Here is a 21,667-nt window from a genome sequence, read left to right as displayed (position 1 = left end):
GACCTAGGTTCGATTTCCGTCAGTGACGTGAGGAATCTTTATCAGGTCTCTTTCGACGAAACGTGAGTTAGCCGGTCTCATATGGAGGTAGGATTTTTTCCCACCCGGAAACTCGAGATTTTCGTTCCCCAGAACAAGCAAACCGGCCGAGATACACACGGATTACAGTAATATTGCTCTTAGGGGATGCAAAAGGAGTGACTAAAAAGGGGGAGAATCAACCCGTCCAAAGGACGGATGAGAAGGATAGGGTTTTTATTTCAGAATTACTGAGAATTTGGAGATCCATCTATTGATTGAATCGAAGGATTTTGAAATATATATATATATATATATACTAGGGGGCTCGGGCGCCTAACTCCCCGTGTTCTGGACTGGTAGGCCAGTTCTCCTTGAATTCCGATGACTCGAATTTTGAAGACTCGACACTCAGGTTAGCCCCTGAGTACCGAATCTTCAAAAAGGGGGACTCTGGCGCCTACGGCGCCCAATTCCCCTGAGTTCCAGACTGGTAGGCCGGTTCTCCTTGAATTCTGATGACTCGAATTTTGAAGACTGGACACTGTCTTCAAACGTTTTAAATAACTTAACAAAAAACGTGACACAAAAACGTTTCATAAAAAGGCTTATCATTTTATATTATAGAGTAGATATATATATATATATATATATATATATTCAAAATGTATTCAAAAGTGCTTTTATTTTTTCTAAGGAACCTGCTACCTGCTTGATTTTTGAGCAGAAGAGATATTACATAGTTCAGTTCCGTTTGGAAGCATCTTACAGATATTCAGTGTGGTGTAGGAAGTAATGTGGTTCTTCTGTAATTTTTTGGATTGTTTAGATGGCCTTTTTTGGGTATTAGTATTAATGATACCAATCCATTGTGATGGAAGGTTGGATGTAACTAGAGCTAATGTTCCGGAGATGACTTAAGGAATTTCCAAATATTGTTTACAGCTATGCTGAAGCTATAATTCATAAATAATATGGTAAAGCTAAACCTACATTTCCTAAATCTTATTTACAGAGATGACTTCAGCTAAGTGATTTTGATTATAGAGTTTGAAGTACTGAGATAATTCTCTCGACTAAATTTCTTCCACTGCTTAAACCATTTTAGATTGTCACCAGCGTGGTGTATTTCTAGAGAGATGTATATTCGAATTATCTTTGTCTGTGTGCGTGGAATATTCGTTCGCTACTCAAGGAACCTGAAGGCTTTATGGCTGAGAATGAAGACTCAACCACTAGACAAAGAGAGAGTAAGAGTGGAGACTTGAAGTGTCACCCTTTTCGCTGAAACTAGCGAACAGTTCCCATAGAGAGTTGGTGAACCGTGAACCATGCGAACAGTTCGCGAACAAGGACAGACAGCTGACAAGTTCCTCGTCAACTTGTGCGGAGAGAGAGCGCCATCATCGTACTCTACGTCACAGAGATCACGAGAGTGCAAGTTACCGTAATGAACGCTTACAGAGGGGTAGGCAATGGCTGTCATATTACCAACATACACCACTCGGCCTTCTGGTGTATGCAAATATCGCTGATTATTGTGTAAACGGAGAACAAAGTAAATATCTGGGTCGTCGGGAGAGTTATCACAGATCATAGCAATGGGAGGGGGGGTGAAAGGCTGTTAATTATCAGACATACTGCGCTGTTTATCTGTTCACGCCTGTGTTCCACTGCTGGCATTCGAATCACACTACATTACCACCCATCTGACTTTGATACGTTGACAATAGTTTCATGATCTGTGCGTGTCATGATGTTAGCTGATTTTGCAAACATTCCAGCGTACGCTGAGGAATGTATTAAGATGTTTCATTAGTAAAATTTGATTTCTTATTGACCGTTTGAAATAGGTTATGAAATTAATTCGTCTGTTCTGAGTGAACTTCAATTTGTTGGACAGAGAACTTCGATGCATAAAATACTTAAGGTTAGGTATCCCATCACGCTTATTATGGTCAGCGTAAAATATTTAAAATTCTCTCGTGTTCTGTTAAGTTGCGCACTCGTGTAAATATTGCGAAGGAAGCAAGCGATGTGGCTGTAATTTGGGACTGGTTAGCTGAGATTTTTATGGTGTTTGAGTATGCTTGGATTTCAGAACGTATTAATGTGTATAGGAGAAATTCTGATAAGAAACTTGTAATCATAAGATGTCAAGACCGATAGATTTTACTCTTTATGAAACATAAGTAGGGAAGAATGCTCGGAGAGTCAAGTAGAAAGAATGAGTGAAGTAAAAGATTATTTTTTTTCTGTGATTGTGAAGTCGGACTGAGAAGGTGAGTTTTTATACCTGAATGCGTTTTAGCATCTACATACGACAGTGGAGAAAACAGTGATGCCAATTCTGATGAAGTGCATCCATGGAAATATCTGTAGGAAATGCAAACCGTAGAAACTTTGAGCGTCTGTGTGAAGAGTGAGCTGACAAGAGTTGGGTTATTCATCACCTTCATTGCCCTTTCTTTTGTACCCAGTCGAAGATTTTTAAGGTGGTCTTAGAGGTACCACCATTAGGGCATGTTTAACTTTTTTGAAATCTAAATCCTACCCACGAAAATAAACCTTTCATGAATTGAGTATCGTGGGTGAGTAAGCATCTTTATTTTATGTTTTAATACTTTTTAAAAAACTTATATCTGTACATAGTCCATAATACTCGACAGACCAAACATGGAAGTTTTTCAAGATGGGTAGATCCTCATCTAAGCATAGTGGTGGTCTCAATTTGGAAAAACAAATCTCCAAAAGCCGGCCTGGTTGGTCGAATGAATAGCACACAGTCCTCAACTAACAGACTGAATTCGAATCCCACCAATTGCAAACATTTTCCAAGAACATGTTTGCAATTTGTCTCACTAATTCTGTGTAGAAAGTTCATCTGAGACCCTATCAATTTTCTCCTAGCGGGAACTTCACATCCAAAATCATATGACGTACAGGAGTGACCAAACAACGTCCAGTAGGAGACATCAAATGTAAAAAAAAAAAAAAAAAAAAAGAAAGAAAATCAGAAAAGTGTGTATCTCAGAGGAGGCACTTTCAATTGCACTATTCACGTATTGGATGGAATTATATTAGTAATGCACTTTCGAAACACTCGAAAATAGAATGTCCATCAAGTAATTGTTTCTGAACTATAGCAAATCTTCTGATTCCGAATTATTTGGCGTAATGTTTAAGTATAATTTATATATATATATTTATTTAATTTCTAAGATATTACTGATTTGTATAAGAGGTAAAGCAGTCGCGTTATTACGCGACTAAATCCATCCACTTATTAGTGGATGGATTTAGTTGAGCGATTCAACCTCCAGTCTGCACCACGTACTTTTCTTTTCCATTGTAATCTAGTCTGTTGTTTTCATGATTGTGTCAGAATTCTCAGGGATGCGTAAATAACAGAAAACTTATTCTAAATTTGGTTGAAATCTGTTGAACCATGGGCTTTTTCCCTATGGACATATTTCCTATGAACGTTGATCTGTAAAACTCCATAGGAAATAACTGAAAAATACTGTTTAGGTTTTTCCACAGATTGTACAAGTTTTTGTTTATTAATTGGACTTAACACTTAAGATTTGCCATACAATATTCAAATTTCACCTTATTTTTTAATCAAAATGACAGATTGATAATATTAAGCATCGGAAATGCAGCAAGATGAATTTCGGTGCTGTGTAGACACGCCTGTCTCTTAGCATGATTCTGTCTATCGCCATAAAAACTGCTGAACTACTGAAGCGCCACCAAAATCTAAAATTGATTTAAAATGTTTCTTTTTTCTGAAATAATTGCACTAATATAATTTTTCTCTGTGTATTTTATCAAAAGCTTTTCTATTAAGACTAAATGCGTCCCCAAATTCTCGTATGTTTTTATTGGTTTGTTTTAGAGAAATATTAAAAAAACATAAAGAAAAATTATTGAGGAGAATAATGGGGAAAAAAAGAATATCCAATACATTTCGTGAAAGATATACACATTTATATAAAAATAAAGCAATTAATAATAAATAGTAGCAGAGATGAAATAAAGTGTAAGACAGCGATATAGTTTTTCTCCAACTCCTTTCGATTATGATATAAATAAAAAATAAAGGCATTTCAGAAAGTCTGTTGAATATAAAACAAGTGGAGAACTCCAATTTAAATTTTATGAAGTTCGATTTCACTTCTATTATATGGTTCAAAAATCTGAACTGTTAAAAGGAAAGACCCAAGTCAAATACAAGTAGCAGAAATGAGTTTTAAGAGCAGTTAAGGTATGCACAAAATAAGACCATATAAGGAATGAAGAAACCAGAAGACAGTTGTATTTAAAACGTAAATGAAAAGATCAAGGAATATTGAGAGGAAACAGAAAGGGCATCTATTTAGGATGGAAATAAATCAAGTAAATTGTGGATAAATATAGACCAAAGGGGGTGCCGAGAGCAAGACAGGATGTTATGACCAGTGAAGTCGGAACAGGCGAATGCCTGCCTATCCTTCAAAAGAAAAATTGTGCTTGCTTTCCACGAAAGATATCGGATAGTACTTCTACATAGAGTATTTCCCCTTTTTTGTCTTTATGTTGACGAATGTTTCGTTCCATCCACCATACTAAAATGCGTTTGTGTATTCCAATAGTTTTAAAGAAAGAAGTTATTATTGATTCAGTGAAATAGCAGCAATTAAAATATACGTAGTCCTAGACAACCTTGCCTCTTAAGCAGTGTAAAATATTTTGTTTCTATTAAAATGAAGACTCCTTAATATATTAGTTTCTTTAAGTGTTTAAAAGAAAGTGTTAGCAGAATGTTACCAGAAATCTGCTAGCAGAGCTAATCTCAGGTGGTATGGTCACTTAAACAGAATGGAGAAGAAAGATTAGCAAATCACGTATTCTCTGCTAGGCTGGCAGGAAAAAGACCCAGAGGAAGACCAAGATATAGGTGGACTGATACGGTAAAAAAGTGCCTTAGAAGATAGAAATATAAGATCTGATAATGTTGAGTCTTGACAGGTAACAGACTGATTTGGAAGAAAAGTGTAGATAGAAAGTTAGTAATGGTGTAAGTTTTTCATGCAGTACTATCATATTCTGTACACCTTTTGAGGGTATTATATCAGGAATTTGATGATAAAGAGTTTAAATGAATATCGGGGATCACTTAGCTAATAAGTAGGATTATCATTCCCAAACTCCAGTTTATCTCTATCAAAATAGACTAAACTGGCCATTGAGTATGCAATTGAAAATCTTAATACATTTTTCTCTACTTTTCAATTATTTGAAATCATAATGTTTATCTGTTTCTTTGAAAAAATTGTAACCACTAATAAATTCCACGCCAGACAGTCTTCCAACAATCGAATGACGTCATTTCCGGAACGTAAAGAAAAAATATGATTCTAGAAAAATTACTTTATCCTTCCGGTTCTTGATACAATAATGACCGATGCAAAGATATTTTCTGCATACATCTTGACGTCACTTCCGAAAATGTTGGTTGGACTCCATTTTGACGATTTTTTTCCCTTTTGTTTCCTTAATGAACACCGAGAAGGGGGGAGAGTTGATTTCCTTTACCATAGTGACCCTTTCCAGTTCAACTTCATGCTCATGTTTCGTCTGGTAGTTCCATGAAATTAATTATCATCGCTATGTGGAGAATGCGTTAATTTTCAGAAACACTCTGACGTTATTAAATTTAAGGACAAACAGAGTTTCTCTTTCGAGAACGAAATATTTATCACAATGAGGTGGAGATTTAAACTGTCCGAGTTTATCCCTTAAATTAACTACGAAAAGTCTCGAATGGAAATTAAGTTTCAAAAGAAGGCTTCATTCCAATGCCAATTCTGTGTTTTCACGTGCGACGAAAATTATAAAAGGCAAATTAATTGAATACCTTAAAGCTACGCGTTGTAGTACAACAGATGAAACGGAATGTTTGCTTAATTAAATGAGTATTTTTAGAGTTCTCCGGATTAATTTCAGGAATTGTTTTGAGGCTGGAAAATATCTGCAGTTTTACATTTGTTTCGGGAGAAGTCAAAACACCCCGACGACGAAACTAACTCCGAATGGTACTTCGTTTTAAGGATGTTTTAATTTAGTTATGGTTTTTTAACAAGCATGGGGCAACACAAAGTAAAAAAAAATATGTATTATGCAACCTGGGTAAAAACATAATCACCAGGATTGCGCATAAGGTAGAAAAATTGATGCTTTGCATATGTTGCATTATCATTTACATATTGCAAGTTCCACGAATTACTTCAGATTTATGATTGGATAACGTCGTTTTCAGAGCACCAGAAAAAAAAAAAAAAACTAATCCCACAGTTGGAGACCGTGTATCTTAATGCTGGTACGAAAACAAACAGCTGTTGATCTATGCTAACAATGTTATTGCGGTTAAACCAATTTCTTTTTTGTGACAGTTTGTCAGTTTTAAAAGTTGCAAAACTGAAGGCAGTTATAAGACTGGGTTTAAAACCAAATGTTTTTATATTTATTAGTGTCAGTATTCGTAATTTAATCATTTCGCTGGCTCCGACTAATTTAATATTCTTGAAAAATTAACACTTCTAATGAACATCCAGATGCATTTTGTTTGATAAGAGTAAATTAGATTTCATAGGAACAAAAGGATCTTGTGCAGTACGTTTCATCTGTAGTCCGAAAGATGTCACTTCTTTGGTTTGCTACTGAAAGTTTGTTAATTTCAAGTCAATTAAGTAATTCGTTGATTCCAAGTTGCCCTTTGAATCAACAGATAAATGCAACATCGTTTCCATGACAACAGTAGATTCAGCTGTTTAGTAGCTCAGTGAAAAGATGCGCACGATTACTTGAAAACGTCCAGTTCAACTTGTGCTCGAACCACGTATTTATATTTTTTTAATTCTATAATAAGTAGGAATAATTTAGTGTACACCATAGGCTAGTATTTAAATAAAATACGAAGATATTCAAATATGTTCGATCTTATTTATCGGTTGTAATTGGCAGACAATTTGTGACGTCATCAACCCACTCTGGGATTAAATCTCGACATTTATTAACCTCTCTGAAACCTGAATCCCCGTGTAACTAATATGTTAAATAATCTTTATTTTTCTACTTTTCTGTTACGTACCACTAACATCTTTTAACAGAGATTAATTTCAAACTCGCCCAGAAAGTTATAGCAAATTTAAAAGGAGATTTGAAATTATTTATTGCACATTGTTTAAGCAATCTAGCAAAGAAAATGGTTCAACTTCGGTTGAAGTTTCCCGACAGAACGTAGTTTGCCTAACAACATTGCCTTCTCCAGACGTGCTGACCGCAGTAATTAAGGCAAATTATCGTAGCCAAGAGTGAAATGCTGATATTTATTTCTTGCTCTTCATAGCACGTGAGTAATAATCGCTTTAGGAAACGACGACACGTTAATGGGTCAAAAGAAGGGGATAGAAATACCAACGCCAAACTCGCGTCATAGATAAATATCACGTGACGTGCTTCTTGACTCCGAAGTATACAGGAGGTATCTTTCCCACAACGCCCTTGAGGAAACATCCAAAAGATTAATTAAAAGCAGGTTTGTCGTCACGTGATGCAATGTTTTATGGTTTGCCTTGAGAGCAAATGGGTTTCCTCAAAACTGCATTCGTCTTGTGTCGCGTTAGTTTTCTTTTAAGTGATGGCCTCGAGGTGCCGGAGATTCTGTCAACATCTTGACTATAAATAACAGCAGAGAGAGTACACAGGTGGAAATGATAACTGCATTTTAAAATTCGAGTCTCATCTCTCTTTCTCTTTTTATCTTTCCTGTTTCCTTTAATGATATTATACGACAAAGTTGATTTCTGCTTTACAAACTCAAAATGGAATATTCTTTTAAAAGAATGCATCATCTTTAGAACCGAAATGCCATCTCTAAACATAACTCGCAACAAATTTGAACATTTTTCAATCCGATTTTAATGAATTATTGGCAAATGAGATTTGCCACCAGAGGGCATCATATCGATTTTGAGTAAACAAAGTATTTCTTTTTAAGTCTGAAAGCTGTTAGTTTCATAAGAGTGCTGAGGTGTAATGATGTTAGATTATATATACATATCTGAAACTTTTAATGTTATTTTTAATGATTTAAGAAATGCATAAAAGAAATGTCGTGGGACTGAGCCACGTGTAGTTTAACGGTTACACTTTGAATTATAGAATTTATACTTTTTAACGTGTAGTGTTCTTAATGCCAACAAGTTGGACAGGTGAAGATCCTGTTTTTATCCATTTTGACAAATATTCTTAACCGAAATTTTAAGCTGTAGGAAACAAAGAACGTAGATTCTTTTACGAAAATAACTAATAAATTTGCGAAGGCAGTGGAGATTAAGAGAAAAACCAACGTAGAATGTTCGTTTATCGTAATGCTTGGAGAGTGAAATCCTTGTTTATTTTTTCGTTTCTTTTCTGTTGTTCTAATTAAATACCAGCTTATATGATTCTGTAAAAGTTGATCGGACTCCCTCCCAACTGTTCATTTTAATTTATGCAAACAAAAGTTTTTACTTAAATATATATAAAATTATATATGCACATTTATAGAAATAATTTTAAGTTTTTATTCATTCTAAATAGTAGCTGTTTTGTCATCGCCACAGTTTGCTTCGTTTCCATAAGATCTTGTGTTTACACTAAGAAGGCAGCTAGGACTTAATCTATTTTCCACACTACTTACATTTCTCGCTTGAGTATTTGTTCCATTTATTAACAAAGTCTTTCGTTTGTTATTAATTTGTGAATTTCAGTTTTCCTAACCAATAGTCTTGTATCGCTGAGCAAACGTTAAGAGGCTTAACTACTTCCTGAAAAAAAAATCAGTGTGTTCTTTTATTTATAATTCTCTTATTACATACTCCAATGAATTTCCTTATTATATTTCGTTCTTTAGTATTGGGTCATGTTTCCAATTTCATATTAGTCTGGTTAAGATGATTTCGTTCTGGTTTATAAAACTAATATAACCGTAGAATTTTCTAGGAAATAATAGCATTGCAAAACACTCAGTGATGCTACCCTTGCGTCTTGTTTCGAATAGATTGGAACAGTTCATAGCTAGAAAAAAAGTGATACGGCAGTAATGCCAGAGAATATTTTAAACATCTGTGGAGGTGTATGCTATACAATGACTTTCGAGACTATAGTCTAGATGGCTCTAAATCCAGCAAGTAAAGGCTTTATTTTTAGCCAAGAACAACGCAGTTGTGATTCAAGTAGATGGTAACTAGCTGCTGCATGATTCAGAACCAATCCTCATAAATATTTAGACAACAGATGATCGAAATTCCTGAATACACTAGTTTCAGTGTATCTGATATTAACTTGCTCGATTAATTTTATATTTATCTAATGTATAGGTAAAAATGTATATGTAAATGAGTACAACATTGATAGAAAGGTAAGTTAACGAAAAGCTTAATAATTGGAAAAGTGTGCCTACAATGTATTAAACTAAACGTAGGGTTCTGCTGAATATTGTGCTATCGAGCTGAAGAAAAATTCAGATATTCGTTTTATCAGCCAGTCTCAACGCCTGTAAATGCTCTTTAGAAAGTTAAAACAATTTACTATTATTTTCTCGTAGAAGAAGCGTCAAGCAGTAAAATACCAATATTGAAAAATAGATTTGTATCCAGAACACCTCTTTTCCCTTACAAGTCCAGGACTTATCCTTGCTGTAACAGCATCTCCCTCCTAAAAATCAAGCTTGCGGTATATAAGTGAGCAAAAGGTAAAACGACTAAGCGATATTACTACACAGACGAACGTTAACTTTCGTTTTTAATCTTACAAGTTGCAACTAAAGAAACAATTCAACTTGATCAATTAAATAGGGATCTACAAGACGAGGTTTAATTTTTATTCCGATTTTTCAAGCTTTTAAAATCATGATTTATGTAAAAAATCAAAGTTAATGTGAGCATTAAGAAATTCAAGACCATATCTACGTCAACAGTTAGAAAAACTAACTTCTGAATGCGATTCGGAATTAAACAACTTCTGAATACAGTTTTTTTCGGTCAACGTGGCATCTTCTCTGTACTGTTGTGAGAAAAGCCCAAATGATCTTAGCATTCCCGGTTTCCTGTAGAAACCATTTAGACACTGATGCACAGAAGGCTAAATCATCATCTCCCGGTGACATAAACGCCGAATTATCACACAAGAAGTGAGTTGGGTAGAGATAACAGGAAATGGTCGTCTATGACTTCGTTAAAAGGGAATATATCAACGGCAAAACTCGTAACGCATCCAAAAGATATAAAGTTGGCAAGCGATACGTGTCCCACGGAAATTTGCGAGTGTTAGCGATATTAATCACGACTTTCACCGCATCATTCGGAAGCTGTTACCATGACGATTATCATCATTTCTTACTGGATGTTGCCATGGACCACTACGCAACAAACTTCTCGACTTCTCATTCCAAGTTTACGGTGCACACAACCGCATTACGAACCTTTCGTCTTAAGGCCTGTGGTTTTATGGAAGGAAGAAAGGAAAAATGTGACGAAATTAGATTTTCGGGCACTCTTCGCTAATGCTCCCGAAAGTGTGTGAAGATTGCTTTCTCATCACGCAAAGTTTTTGCAGGTATCACAGACAAGCAAATGTATTTAACTGCGTCTTGTAGCAGTCATCTAGAGATGTAGGGAAAAGAAACCTACAAGATTATGTATCTACTGTAATTACATTGAAGCTTTCGTAAGGATGATGCAGCGCCCTCTAACGCGCTAACTTTGCAAAACTCATTTCGCGCCTAACTGAATGTATAAACATTAAATGCTCGAACATTCTCGATGCCTTTAATGGAACAACGCCTTTCTATATCCTCATCCGAACGCAAATATCCTTAAAAGAAAATTCAACTACACTACTGGCCATAAGTTACTGCTTCTCTGGATAGATTTGTACGCATGAATAAAATCACTTATGAAAATACACTTAATTCTTACCCCCCCCCCCCAACTTTCAGTGGTTGTTTCTTGATATCAAGAAACAAACCATTTTTTTTGTGTGTGTGTGTGGGGGGGGGGTATTCACATGCTTAATAGTCGGGCTACAACTTCCCTTTGTACGCGTACTTGCCCGTGTAATGCAACAATACTATATTGTTCCTGTAGTGGGAAACAATTAGCAGTCTTGTTACTATGGTTACGAGATTTAACGTTCTCTTTAGACAGACTTTACAGCGAAAAATAAAGCTACTCTGAAAGCTGTATTGTCTTATTTCGAATTTTCCTACATGCTTGACTCAGAATAATGATTTTATACTACGTAGAGAAGTATATACAGATCATGATAAGTATTGAGAATACCGGAATATTTCAAGTCATATTCGTTTAAATGGATGTTGAAGTGATGTTGTTCAGGGTCTGCTGCATATTTTAGAGGCCATTTTTCTGCCAATCTATAAAGTAGAAAGCTGAGTTCATCCTATATAATCGGGGCAATTTTCAGTCTAGAGGAATGTCGGGAATATCTAGATCGATATTTTATTGATAGTTTACCTACTGTTCCCCCCCCCCTTCTTTTCTTCCATCTATATTTTATTTATTTCATCGGAGATAAATGGCTTATAAGTTTATCCATAAAATATTTTTATGGATGTCATTGATGCGTATGCTGACATCTAATAAATCATATAAAACTAAAGTCTTTTGCCTCATTTTGTTAGTTCTAAAAACTTTGCAGTTTAAAAGCTATAAAAAGTGTATTGACGATTTAAATCTATAACGTACAAAATAAATTCGAATAATATTTAATTAAAACTAATGTGTTATATAATTACTCTAAATTTATTATATTGCCCATTTAGGTTGTACGGGGTTTTCCTATTCCACTATAAGACACGCAGTAATTTTCAACATTTTTGGGCCTAATTGTCACAATAAAACACAATTGCATCATAACACATGCTTTTGGCTTATTATTTCAAAGGGCAAAAAACTCTCATTTTTGATCATCTACTTCTGAGTACAAAGAGAGACAGATAGTGGCAATGATAGAATGAAACATTACATTTTGAGTATTTAAATGTAAATCCTTTTTTGCATTTATCTATAAATTAGCATTTGAATTTAAATTCGTTTTAATTTAATTTTTTTATCTTTTGATATTTCTATTTCAAATTTGTGATGTATTTTGAAAATATTGTTTGGAGTCCGTATTTCTTGCTATCATTTGTTCGTTATCTGTAAACAAAATTAAACGTAATTCTCCCCAATCTAGTTTAAATGCTGGTTTTATATAACAATGCCACTGAAAATTGTTTACGTCCATGTGTTTGGTTTTCATTGTTAAATTCTCCATTGGCTCTTTTAGCTATTCGACCATTTTAGTATGTCAGTTATCTTTTAAATATGAAGTAATATATTATGACTATAAATCAAGTGTAACGAAACAAACGCGATGAACATTTTTATTATACATAGGCAGTCGGAATCGGCTCGTTCGCAAACGAACCGCTAGACGAGATGGTTAATTAGTTAAATGAAAAGAATAAATAAAAATAATAAAATTAATTCGCCACCAGTATCCAACAGGCTTTCATGTTGCAATTTATTAAGTTATTGCTTTTTATTTTTAAGTTTGAATTACATTTGGATAACTTGTTGGTAAGATAAAATAATTAAAAATTTTTTTTTTTTTAAATTTTAGTATTTTCAGCTTATCTTCAAAATGAAAATAAAAGAACCCGAAGTTTGGAATCTCTTCACGAAATGTAAAAATAAGGAAGCAGCTCAGTACAGTGATTGTTTGAAACAGATTTTATGTGAGGTAAGGAAATTAATATTAGTGAAGGGTTGAGGAAAATAGAAAACCTTCAAGTAGTTAAAACTGGTGTTCAAAAATATTGTCAACTAACGAATGCAGCAATTTTGAATAAATTTAAAAAAAAAAAAAAAAAAAAACATTTATGGCTGTGACGGCAGATGGAAGGAGGATGACACAGAAATTCGGACGTGAAATCTCATTTGAAAATTCAATCGGCATTATAAATATATTTCCGACATTCTTTAATGAAATTCTGAATAATTAATGAAACATTGAATACAAACGTACACCTTAACTTGGACATTTTTGAAAACTACTTATCGAAAAATAAATATTTAAAATTCTTTTAAAAACATTTAATTCTGTTTTCTCTTTAAAAATACCCTTATGTGGAAGCAAATAGGACTGTACAAATGCAATAACACAGTAGCTTACTAGAGCGTACATTTTTTAAAAAAACTTAAATCACATCCCATTGTTAGAAATACTGCATAGAAGTACACGATATCTTGTAAGGCGTTCAGAAAAACTGTTGCATTAAGTAGCCAATGTAAAACGAGTTTTGTTTAAGTCATTCTGAAATGCGATGCCTCTTCAGCATTGAATTAAATTTCGTGCTTCTAATCCGGATTATAACTTTTAAACCACACCTAAACACCTTTAACCACAGATGATTTATTGAAGACCTCTAATTGGTTGTATGAGTATTTTTATACAACTGTGTTATTTAATCGTCAATAACATTCTTTACATCACAGAAATATATACGAGTTCTTTCTAGAACTAGACTACTTAACTAGACCACGATGAGTACAGACACGAACACTGTAGTTAGTAAATGAGGAATTATAACCACAGAATAGGATCCATGTGTTGTAAACGTTTCTTCATATAAAACCAGTTACGAAATGAAGCCCTGAAATTTGGTAAATTTCTAACTTTATTCAGTATTATAATCCTACAAAACGAATATAAAGATTCATTGATTTTTAGATAAATGTATCACTAGGATAAGATATTATAAATGAGATCACATAATTATTCTTTATCTCTTACGTCATGCACTTTATTTTATAAGCTGGGGGGGGGGTAGAATTTCACAGATATTCCTGGAAAGATTGTCGAATTTCTGGGATCTAAAGGATTTCTATTATAACATGAAATCCCGAAATAAATTGAGATCGTATGCATCTTTATTTGTCATGTCTTTAACGTGTTAACCTAATGTTATAACCAAAATTCTTTAACAGAATATTATTAGTTTATTATTATTTTTTTTTTTAATTTTTGGGTTGATGGAATTAGTCCTTGACTCTTTATCCCGTAATCTGATTGAGAAAATGTATGAATGGGGTATTATTATTGAGCTATATAAGATCTGATCATGGCAGGAGGGTAACAGCAATAGCGGAGCCTCAGTTAAAACTTCATTGGCTACAGCATTGCCATTCATTACCATCCCTGGGTAGCAATTTTAGTCACCTCGTACGACATGCATGGGCTGCAGTGGAGCTATTCTTATCCTGGCCACCACACCATATAACTTCATCTTTATAAAAGTTTTATACACTTTTCAAATAGGAATCTAGCAATTAGTAGTGCATTTTCTTAGAAGTGCATTGAATCTTCTAGTAATAATTGACCATAATGCACTGTGCTTTAAGAGCGTGTTATGATTATTAAATTATTCACACGTGTTCATTTAAAAGTAACTTCTTCCTTTTACTAATAAAATACTGAGGTAGCTTATTTCTAAATGAAATACACTTTAGTTTAATCGCACTGATTATTAAGTAGCGGCATCCAAGCATTCTCTAATTATTGTAAAGGCGAACAAACTGTCTTGAGTACGAGTTAAAATTCTAGCGTTTTGTGAGAAGCACTTCAGCACACCTGCTTGCTTAATCCCCGATTCGCTTGACCCGTCATGACGTGACCTCTCCACCTTTAACGAGTTCGAAACTCACAATAACTCTTGAAATGCTAGTGGTGTCTTATAAGTTGCTAAATTATTCAGTACCCAGCCCTCTTTTATGAATGATAACACATCGGGGGGGGGGGGGAGTGTTCACCGAACTATGATGGGAAACAATAATACCTTTACTTAATTGCTGTTAGAAGTGTCAGGAAAATACTTGATGTAATCCGTAGTTTTAAGTTACTTGCAAACTGAACACGAAAGTTTAAGAACGTTGCCATGGAGACCAACAACAATGAACAAAAGACTCATTGGGAAAGTTGGAAATTGATGAAATAAGCAATAGATAATTATTTTAAATTCTAATTGTTGCAATCACGTGGATCAACAATAGGATTTTCTTTGCAGTATAAGCAGACTTCTGCAATGTTTTCGTAAGGCTGGTGTACTGTCCAAATCGTTTTTACCTTTTCTTTTGCTCTTTTGAACCCTATTGCCCTTTCTTGATACCGTTTGTCGGCTTAATGCTTTTTCCGTGTTTCTTCGGTGTTGTTTTCTGTACTTGAGTTGTCACTGTGCTAGTCTCTGCTTCCTCCGTGATATAATACTTGCTCCGAATGTCAGCAACAGCGTACGTCAAAATCGAAACGTGTTTGCTCAGTGAGAAGAGAGGAAAAAAGGAGACAATTTTACCCGACAAGTTGTATTGTGTGTTGCTTCTATTGTGAAGCGTTTTGTTTTGGATATCGGACAGTGGTGTCCCCCCCCCCCCCTCGCGTGCATACAAACAGTTCAGTAAGAGAGTATTGAATGAATGCAACGTACCAAGAAAGTGAGTTCTCAATTTATATTCACACGAGGTCTTTCTAGGTTTATTCGATCCATAAACATTGTTGGTATGACGTTTGTTAGCTTCGAGATGACTGTCTGTTGGAAAACTGGGTGGCTATCTTTTGCATACTGTGATTTATGAGGTGGGTTTACTTCCACAGGAAACTACTACAGAAAATGTTTTTCTCAAGTATACGGAGTGTTTCAACAGTAGCTGTGATTGGTAGGTAGAATGCATTTATTTGCTTCTCCTAGCAGAGCTCTTAAATTGTACAGTTTTCCATCTTTTTCATCCAAACTAGCCGTAGAATAAATCCAATTAACGACGCATTATAATCCATGTTTTGATAATTCCAACTAATACCAAAGTTATTTTCTTAAATATTTAGAGGTATATTTCTATCTAATAATTTATACAAAGAATAAAATGCAATACTTTTTTTCTTGTTCTGTAGCGCAGTTTTACATTCCTACTTGGCCGATGGGATTCTTGTTAATTTGCTACGATGCATTCCATCGACTGCAGCTGAGAGATTAAATACTCGCTAAGGATTTGTTCTTAATACTTGCTAATTAGAAAATATTTTGTCTAAATACTTTTCCACTTATGACTATAGTATTTTGTTACTGTGACTGTAAATTGATAGCAATGTAAGTGCGAACTTAAACTATAAATACGTAGGCTATGCATTGGAAGTGAAACCCACCCTTTCCATACAAGCTACATTACACATTCTCTCAAAATTTAATTATGAAATATAAATCACTACGATGCATTCCTTATCCATGAATTAGGATGATATTTATTTACTGCTTATTTACCTCTGTCTCAAATGGTTTATAATTCTCGTTACTGATTAGATCTCTTTATCACTATTTTAGTTTTTCGTGTATAAAGCCGTCCTAAACAGTAGTTTGTGGGCCACAACTGGCCCTCTCACATCTTTGATTATAAATCGTGTAATTTATCGTATCCTAATTTTTTATTTTCTTTTTCATTTTGTAATAAATACAGGAAATTCAAATGGTTATAATATTTATCTGAATCAAAATTTTTATTTAAAGAAATATCTGCGTATGCTGAATCACAATGCTACCAGGAGAAAATAGAGACGGAAAAAACAGTAGAATGGCTCCTGTTTGTTTAGGAACGTCACTGGATCCGAAAATATCACGACTCTTACCCGCCTCGGTCGGTGAGTAAATATTCCGTAGAATACAATGAAACGTATTTATTTATTTTTTAATTGATAAACCGATAATTGCTAAAATAATTAATCGAAATATTAAACCAAAATGAATAATTCTTGACAGAACTGTCTTAATTCGATCTTCTCAGTGGGCTGTTTTTTTTGACATAAGTCAGCCCATAAAGTCTTGCATTAATTGAAAAAAAATAAATTACTGATTTTTTTAAAATTCATTTATTAAAAAAAGTGTATAATTTAGAGCATAATATTTTAAATTACACGGAAAAATTCTGAAATCAAATGGTCAAAATAGTAGTAAAATTTGCAACAAGAATTCCACAGGAATCACCAAATCAGCCTTGTTATTTAGAATTGCAAATTCTACTCATTTCGTCGACAAATACGCTTATAAAAATCAGCTTCGTTTATTTTATAAAGTGGTTTTCTTTTGATTGATCTAATAGTCACTTGTTACGAATGCAGTAAAAAAATAATGGTGAATTTTAAACACACTTTCATTATTGTAAGTTACAACAATGGAATTTATCATCCGGATCTCAACAATTCAATCAATTTCAATTGTATCATTCTCTTACAATGACTTATCTAGATATGTACATTTCCATTCTAGATGACTTTAAATAATAAATGACTCTTTTTTTTGTCGATTTCACTGCAACCTAAGACATTTTAAATTTATTACGTTGTCGTTTTTTCATTGAGAAAATTTTACGTTCTAAAAAAAGGGAAAAACTGGATTTTTTTAAAAAAAAACTTTCACAAATCATCTAAAAAAAAAAAGAAGTATCAACTACCCGCTGATTGCAATAAAAAAAAAAAACTGCACTTACCATTGTAACTACGGTGTGTTCATCATTAATTTCTTGTCTGTCATACTCGTAACCATGCGGACAACCGGAAGACAACAACGAAGAGGCATTCGACCCCGAAACATCTTCCGACAGATTTAAAGCGGGTAGATTACACTGAGCCACAGTTGGTCTAGTCAGTAAGCCGCTTCCGTTCGTCCACGGAAGATAACTTGCAGCTGAGTCGACAGTGAGATTGGAGTCATTCAGAGGCCTACACCAGAAGCTCGGGGTTAGCGACATGAACAGCTGACTATAAAAGTGAGATCCGAAAGGGAGGTGGGCGGGAAGGAGCACAAACCACAGCATCATCTTTTGATATCTTCCGTATTCGCCAACATCTCGCAGTATTTGGTCGAAATCCATTATCCAAGTGCTGCTCACTCTCTGAGATCGTTCCTGTCCCGGGACCGATCCCCCCTTGGTGACTCTATTGGGGTAGCGTGTCGTACGTGTGGCCGCTCGCTCGCTCGGCGCGCGCCTGTGAGAGAGTGATCGACAAACGCAGCAGCCACGCGCACTTAAATAAAAGGCAACCAAACTCGCGCAACGTTTCACAGTTGTGTCGTTCGATCACCACATGGCCCACTGCCCGGCGCGCGCTACGGATGGCGATTTGATTACCATCTTCCACATACTCCTTCGGAGACGGTCAATATTTGACTGGTAGGGTGGACAGGGGAGAGATAAGTACCCTGAGAGTAGTGTCCCCCCCTTCAAACAACTTTTCGGATAGGCGATAGGACTTCTGTGTTTGTTGTAGTCCTCGTTAAAGTGCTTTCTCGAAATATTTGGCTTGGATTACATTCGATAAGGAGACTGATTCGTTTTCTTTGGGTATATCCATAGAATAGCGGTTCTTATGTTGTTTGATTCCCCGTCTCCGATGTCTCTTGGAAGCTCTCACCATCTTGAGAACACACACACTTCAGATAATGATTAGATGAGCTGCTAGAAATTGTGAATTGATTAAACTTATCCACCCGTGTCAATACGCAAACATCCGGGGAACAGTTTGTCTACCCGACTGTTTCAATGACGTCACAGCTACTAGATTAGCATGCTAAGTTCCAACCATTGATTTGAAATCATGGCTGCAGTGCTTTTCACACTTAGGCATGTTTAAATCTCGGCTGTTTGCCAACTATATTGCATGTGCAGTTATTGTTTATAAACTAGCCTTTAACGCATGCAGAGCTCTCGAGTATCACATTTTTTTTTTTTTTTTTTAATTTGAAAATATATTCTAAGAACAGATGAACACATGATGTCACATCCGCCTATTTCATCAAACGAAAATTTCTCTATAGTATTTAAAATTATCAAACGCAAGTTTATAATATTCAAAATAATTTTAAAGTTTATTATTTCTATACTATTTTGTAAAATGTTTTATCAAAAATTATAATGAAATTAAATTCTTTAAATATTTAAAATAGTTTTTAAATTTTTATAATTTTAAAAATTACAAATATTTAAACAGTATTAGATATTTTAAAATAGTTAAAATAATTTTTTCAATTATTTAAAAAGTTTCAATTATTTGAAATAATTATTTTAATGATTTTCCCCCCATACATTATCATTTGTATTCTTGAAGAAAGTCACAACCATGTCCACATGTTAAATGTATAATATTTAAAACTTACCGGTTAGAGTTAAATTTTTGAGGCCACGTTTTTTAGGTCAATTTTTTTTCTGAAATTTTCCGCTCTATCTAAGCTATCCGAGTTCAGTCAAGTGCGCGTATCGATCACTCAGTTAAGGAGAAAATTGGAATGCAATTTTCCATCGCGCTCAGCAAGTTGATTTCTTTCACCCCTGGTGAATTCCCGTCCCATGTTAACAACTTTAATAAACACGTGTAGACTGACAGCAGTTAATATTTATCCATTCGACGATAAGAAGGCGTTGGTAAGGTTAGTGTGGTATACTTAATGGAATTTGTAATAAGTTTGCACAGTTCATCTAGAAATTAAAGGGATGTTAGTTCTGTTGTTACGCAGATACCGAGATCTTTAAAATGCATTTTAGGATTAAAAAAAAAAAAAAAACAGAAACTTATATGTTCAGCATGATGAATACAAGAATATTGTGGAAGATAATGCTAAACAAAAGATCGTAGATCATCAACTTAATGATGCTAATTAAAAGATCAAAAACACCATCATCTTCATGATGTTTATGTTATACATCTTCAAGGATCGTTTCTTTAAAAGGTGCATATCTTAAAAGTTTTCTGGCGTATCCCATACTTAGTTCTCTCTATTAAGGAAACTGCCTACTCAACAGAACTGCTCACTCTTCGTTAGTGGACGTACGTAATGTGTTCAACGCTCCGTACTCTTACTTTGGATGTCTTCCAGACATTTAAGTTCCTGTGTAATATTATCTGATTAAGGAAACGGAATTCAGTAAAAGTGTTTGCTTAACCAGGTTTACTAAAGAGGACTACGTCTTAAGCATCTTACAGAAGTTCGTTATTCATGGTACTCCAAAACACATTCGTGGTTTATATTTAATTCAGTTTATTTCCCATTAATGTCTGACGATTATGAGTGGGTAAGAGAATGATGTCATTATGGGCAATGCAATCGTTTGTTCGCCTTTTTTTCTACAGTTTTAGAACTCAGCACTTCGTAGCCTCACAAATAATTTTGGCAATGGCTAGCATTACAATCCAACAAGCCATTTATCAAACCTTGATGTGGACGAATGAGATATGAGTAGCAATTTTTGTTCACCTACATATATGTAAGAGGAGTAAAATATTGCTCAAAGGTTCTCTGATTTATATTTGGTCATCTTTTGTGCACAAAATCAAAATATCTACAAGACAGGAAAAAAAAAACTGTTCCTGAATGACTTAATATATGAATCTTAAGTATCAAGGTCACCTTCTAAATTTTGAGGTCTTGCATGGTGGAGAGAACTCCATGTTTGGAGTAGCATTTCTTCTCTTGAATAAACCTAATTATATTAACATTTAACTTGCTAGCAATAACTGGTAATTGGAAACAGCATCGTGTACTTAACCCTAAATCAGAATCATCTTTCAGTATCTACAGAAATGTTTTGCTCAAGTTTATAACTAATTTATGCAGCCGGTAATGGATGAATAAAAATTAGATAAATGGTAGCCAATTATATTTTCATTAAGATATTTTTCCAAGAGCCGTATCTATTTCGTTCTCTGTACTGTCATTGGTATTCATAACTGCCGTTCTCTAAGTCTTTCAGTTTCATCTTTTTCCTTCTCAACTGACTATAACCACAGTTTTTGAAAACAACACTACACTGAACCTTACGTTATCAGTTAAGTAGAATAAAAACATGTAATGAATCTTAACTATGTTACTTATAATCACTATAGCAACGAATGGAGATGGGTAAGCAATCACATATCTACCCATGATTTTAGTAATAGTTTAATAGTTAGAAAAAATATCTTTAAATACATATTTTACAAATCTTGTATGTTGGGGGAAAGAGAAACTGAACTTTCTTGGAGGAAAATGTATAATCCATTGACTTCCATCCGCTTCACCCGATCTTAAAAGGCTTAGAACCTAGTTTCGTGTGCATGAGCTCGCGTATTGGTTTTAGTATGTTATGCAAGGAATGCTAATGTTTAACTTTTATTTACAGAGGGAAAACAGTTTGAAGGGAACAATTAAAGTACGTGTTCCTGATAGGAAATATTTTTATACACTGGGAGGGGGGGACTCCATCTCCTTTCATCATATTTTCCTACAAATATTGGAAAATACCCGGCTGCCCAGAAGTAATAGGGCAGTCAGAGAATATGTTTAACCAAGAAGTTTATTAGCAGAACATAATAATATCATTCACATCAGACAAAAAGCAGTTAACAATAAAAACAAGAAATTAAAAAAGAATATTGAAACCATAGCGGCCATTGTTATGGCAAGTACTCTATTACTTCTGGGCTACTCTGTATATGATAATTAAGCAGTTAAACCCCTTCAGATATAAGTACAGTAATTCAATAT

General features: G+C 34.4%; 1 protein-coding gene across 1 annotated transcript in view; it reads right to left on the bottom strand.

Annotated features, from left to right (window-relative positions):
• LOC150096591 (beta-alanine transporter-like) overlaps positions 1–18,020 on the bottom strand; it is a 96,592-nt gene extending 78,572 nt beyond the window's left edge. Inside the window, exon 1 of the mRNA XM_090408653.1 lies at positions 17,637–18,020. Coding sequence (XP_090264779.1) covers positions 17,637–18,020 — 384 coding nt within the window. The remainder of the gene's footprint in view (positions 1–17,636) is intronic.
• Positions 18,021–21,667: the final 3,647 nt, after the last annotated feature.

This window comes from Typopeltis vanoorti, chromosome 18, assembly GCF_054136105.1.
Source record: "Typopeltis vanoorti isolate ZY-2024b chromosome 18, IOZ_Tvanoo_1.0, whole genome shotgun sequence".
Classification (NCBI taxonomy): Eukaryota; Metazoa; Arthropoda; class Arachnida; order Uropygi; family Thelyphonidae; genus Typopeltis; species Typopeltis vanoorti.
Note: the sequence above shows the minus strand (reverse complement) of the source record. Positions and strands in the feature narration are given on the sequence as shown.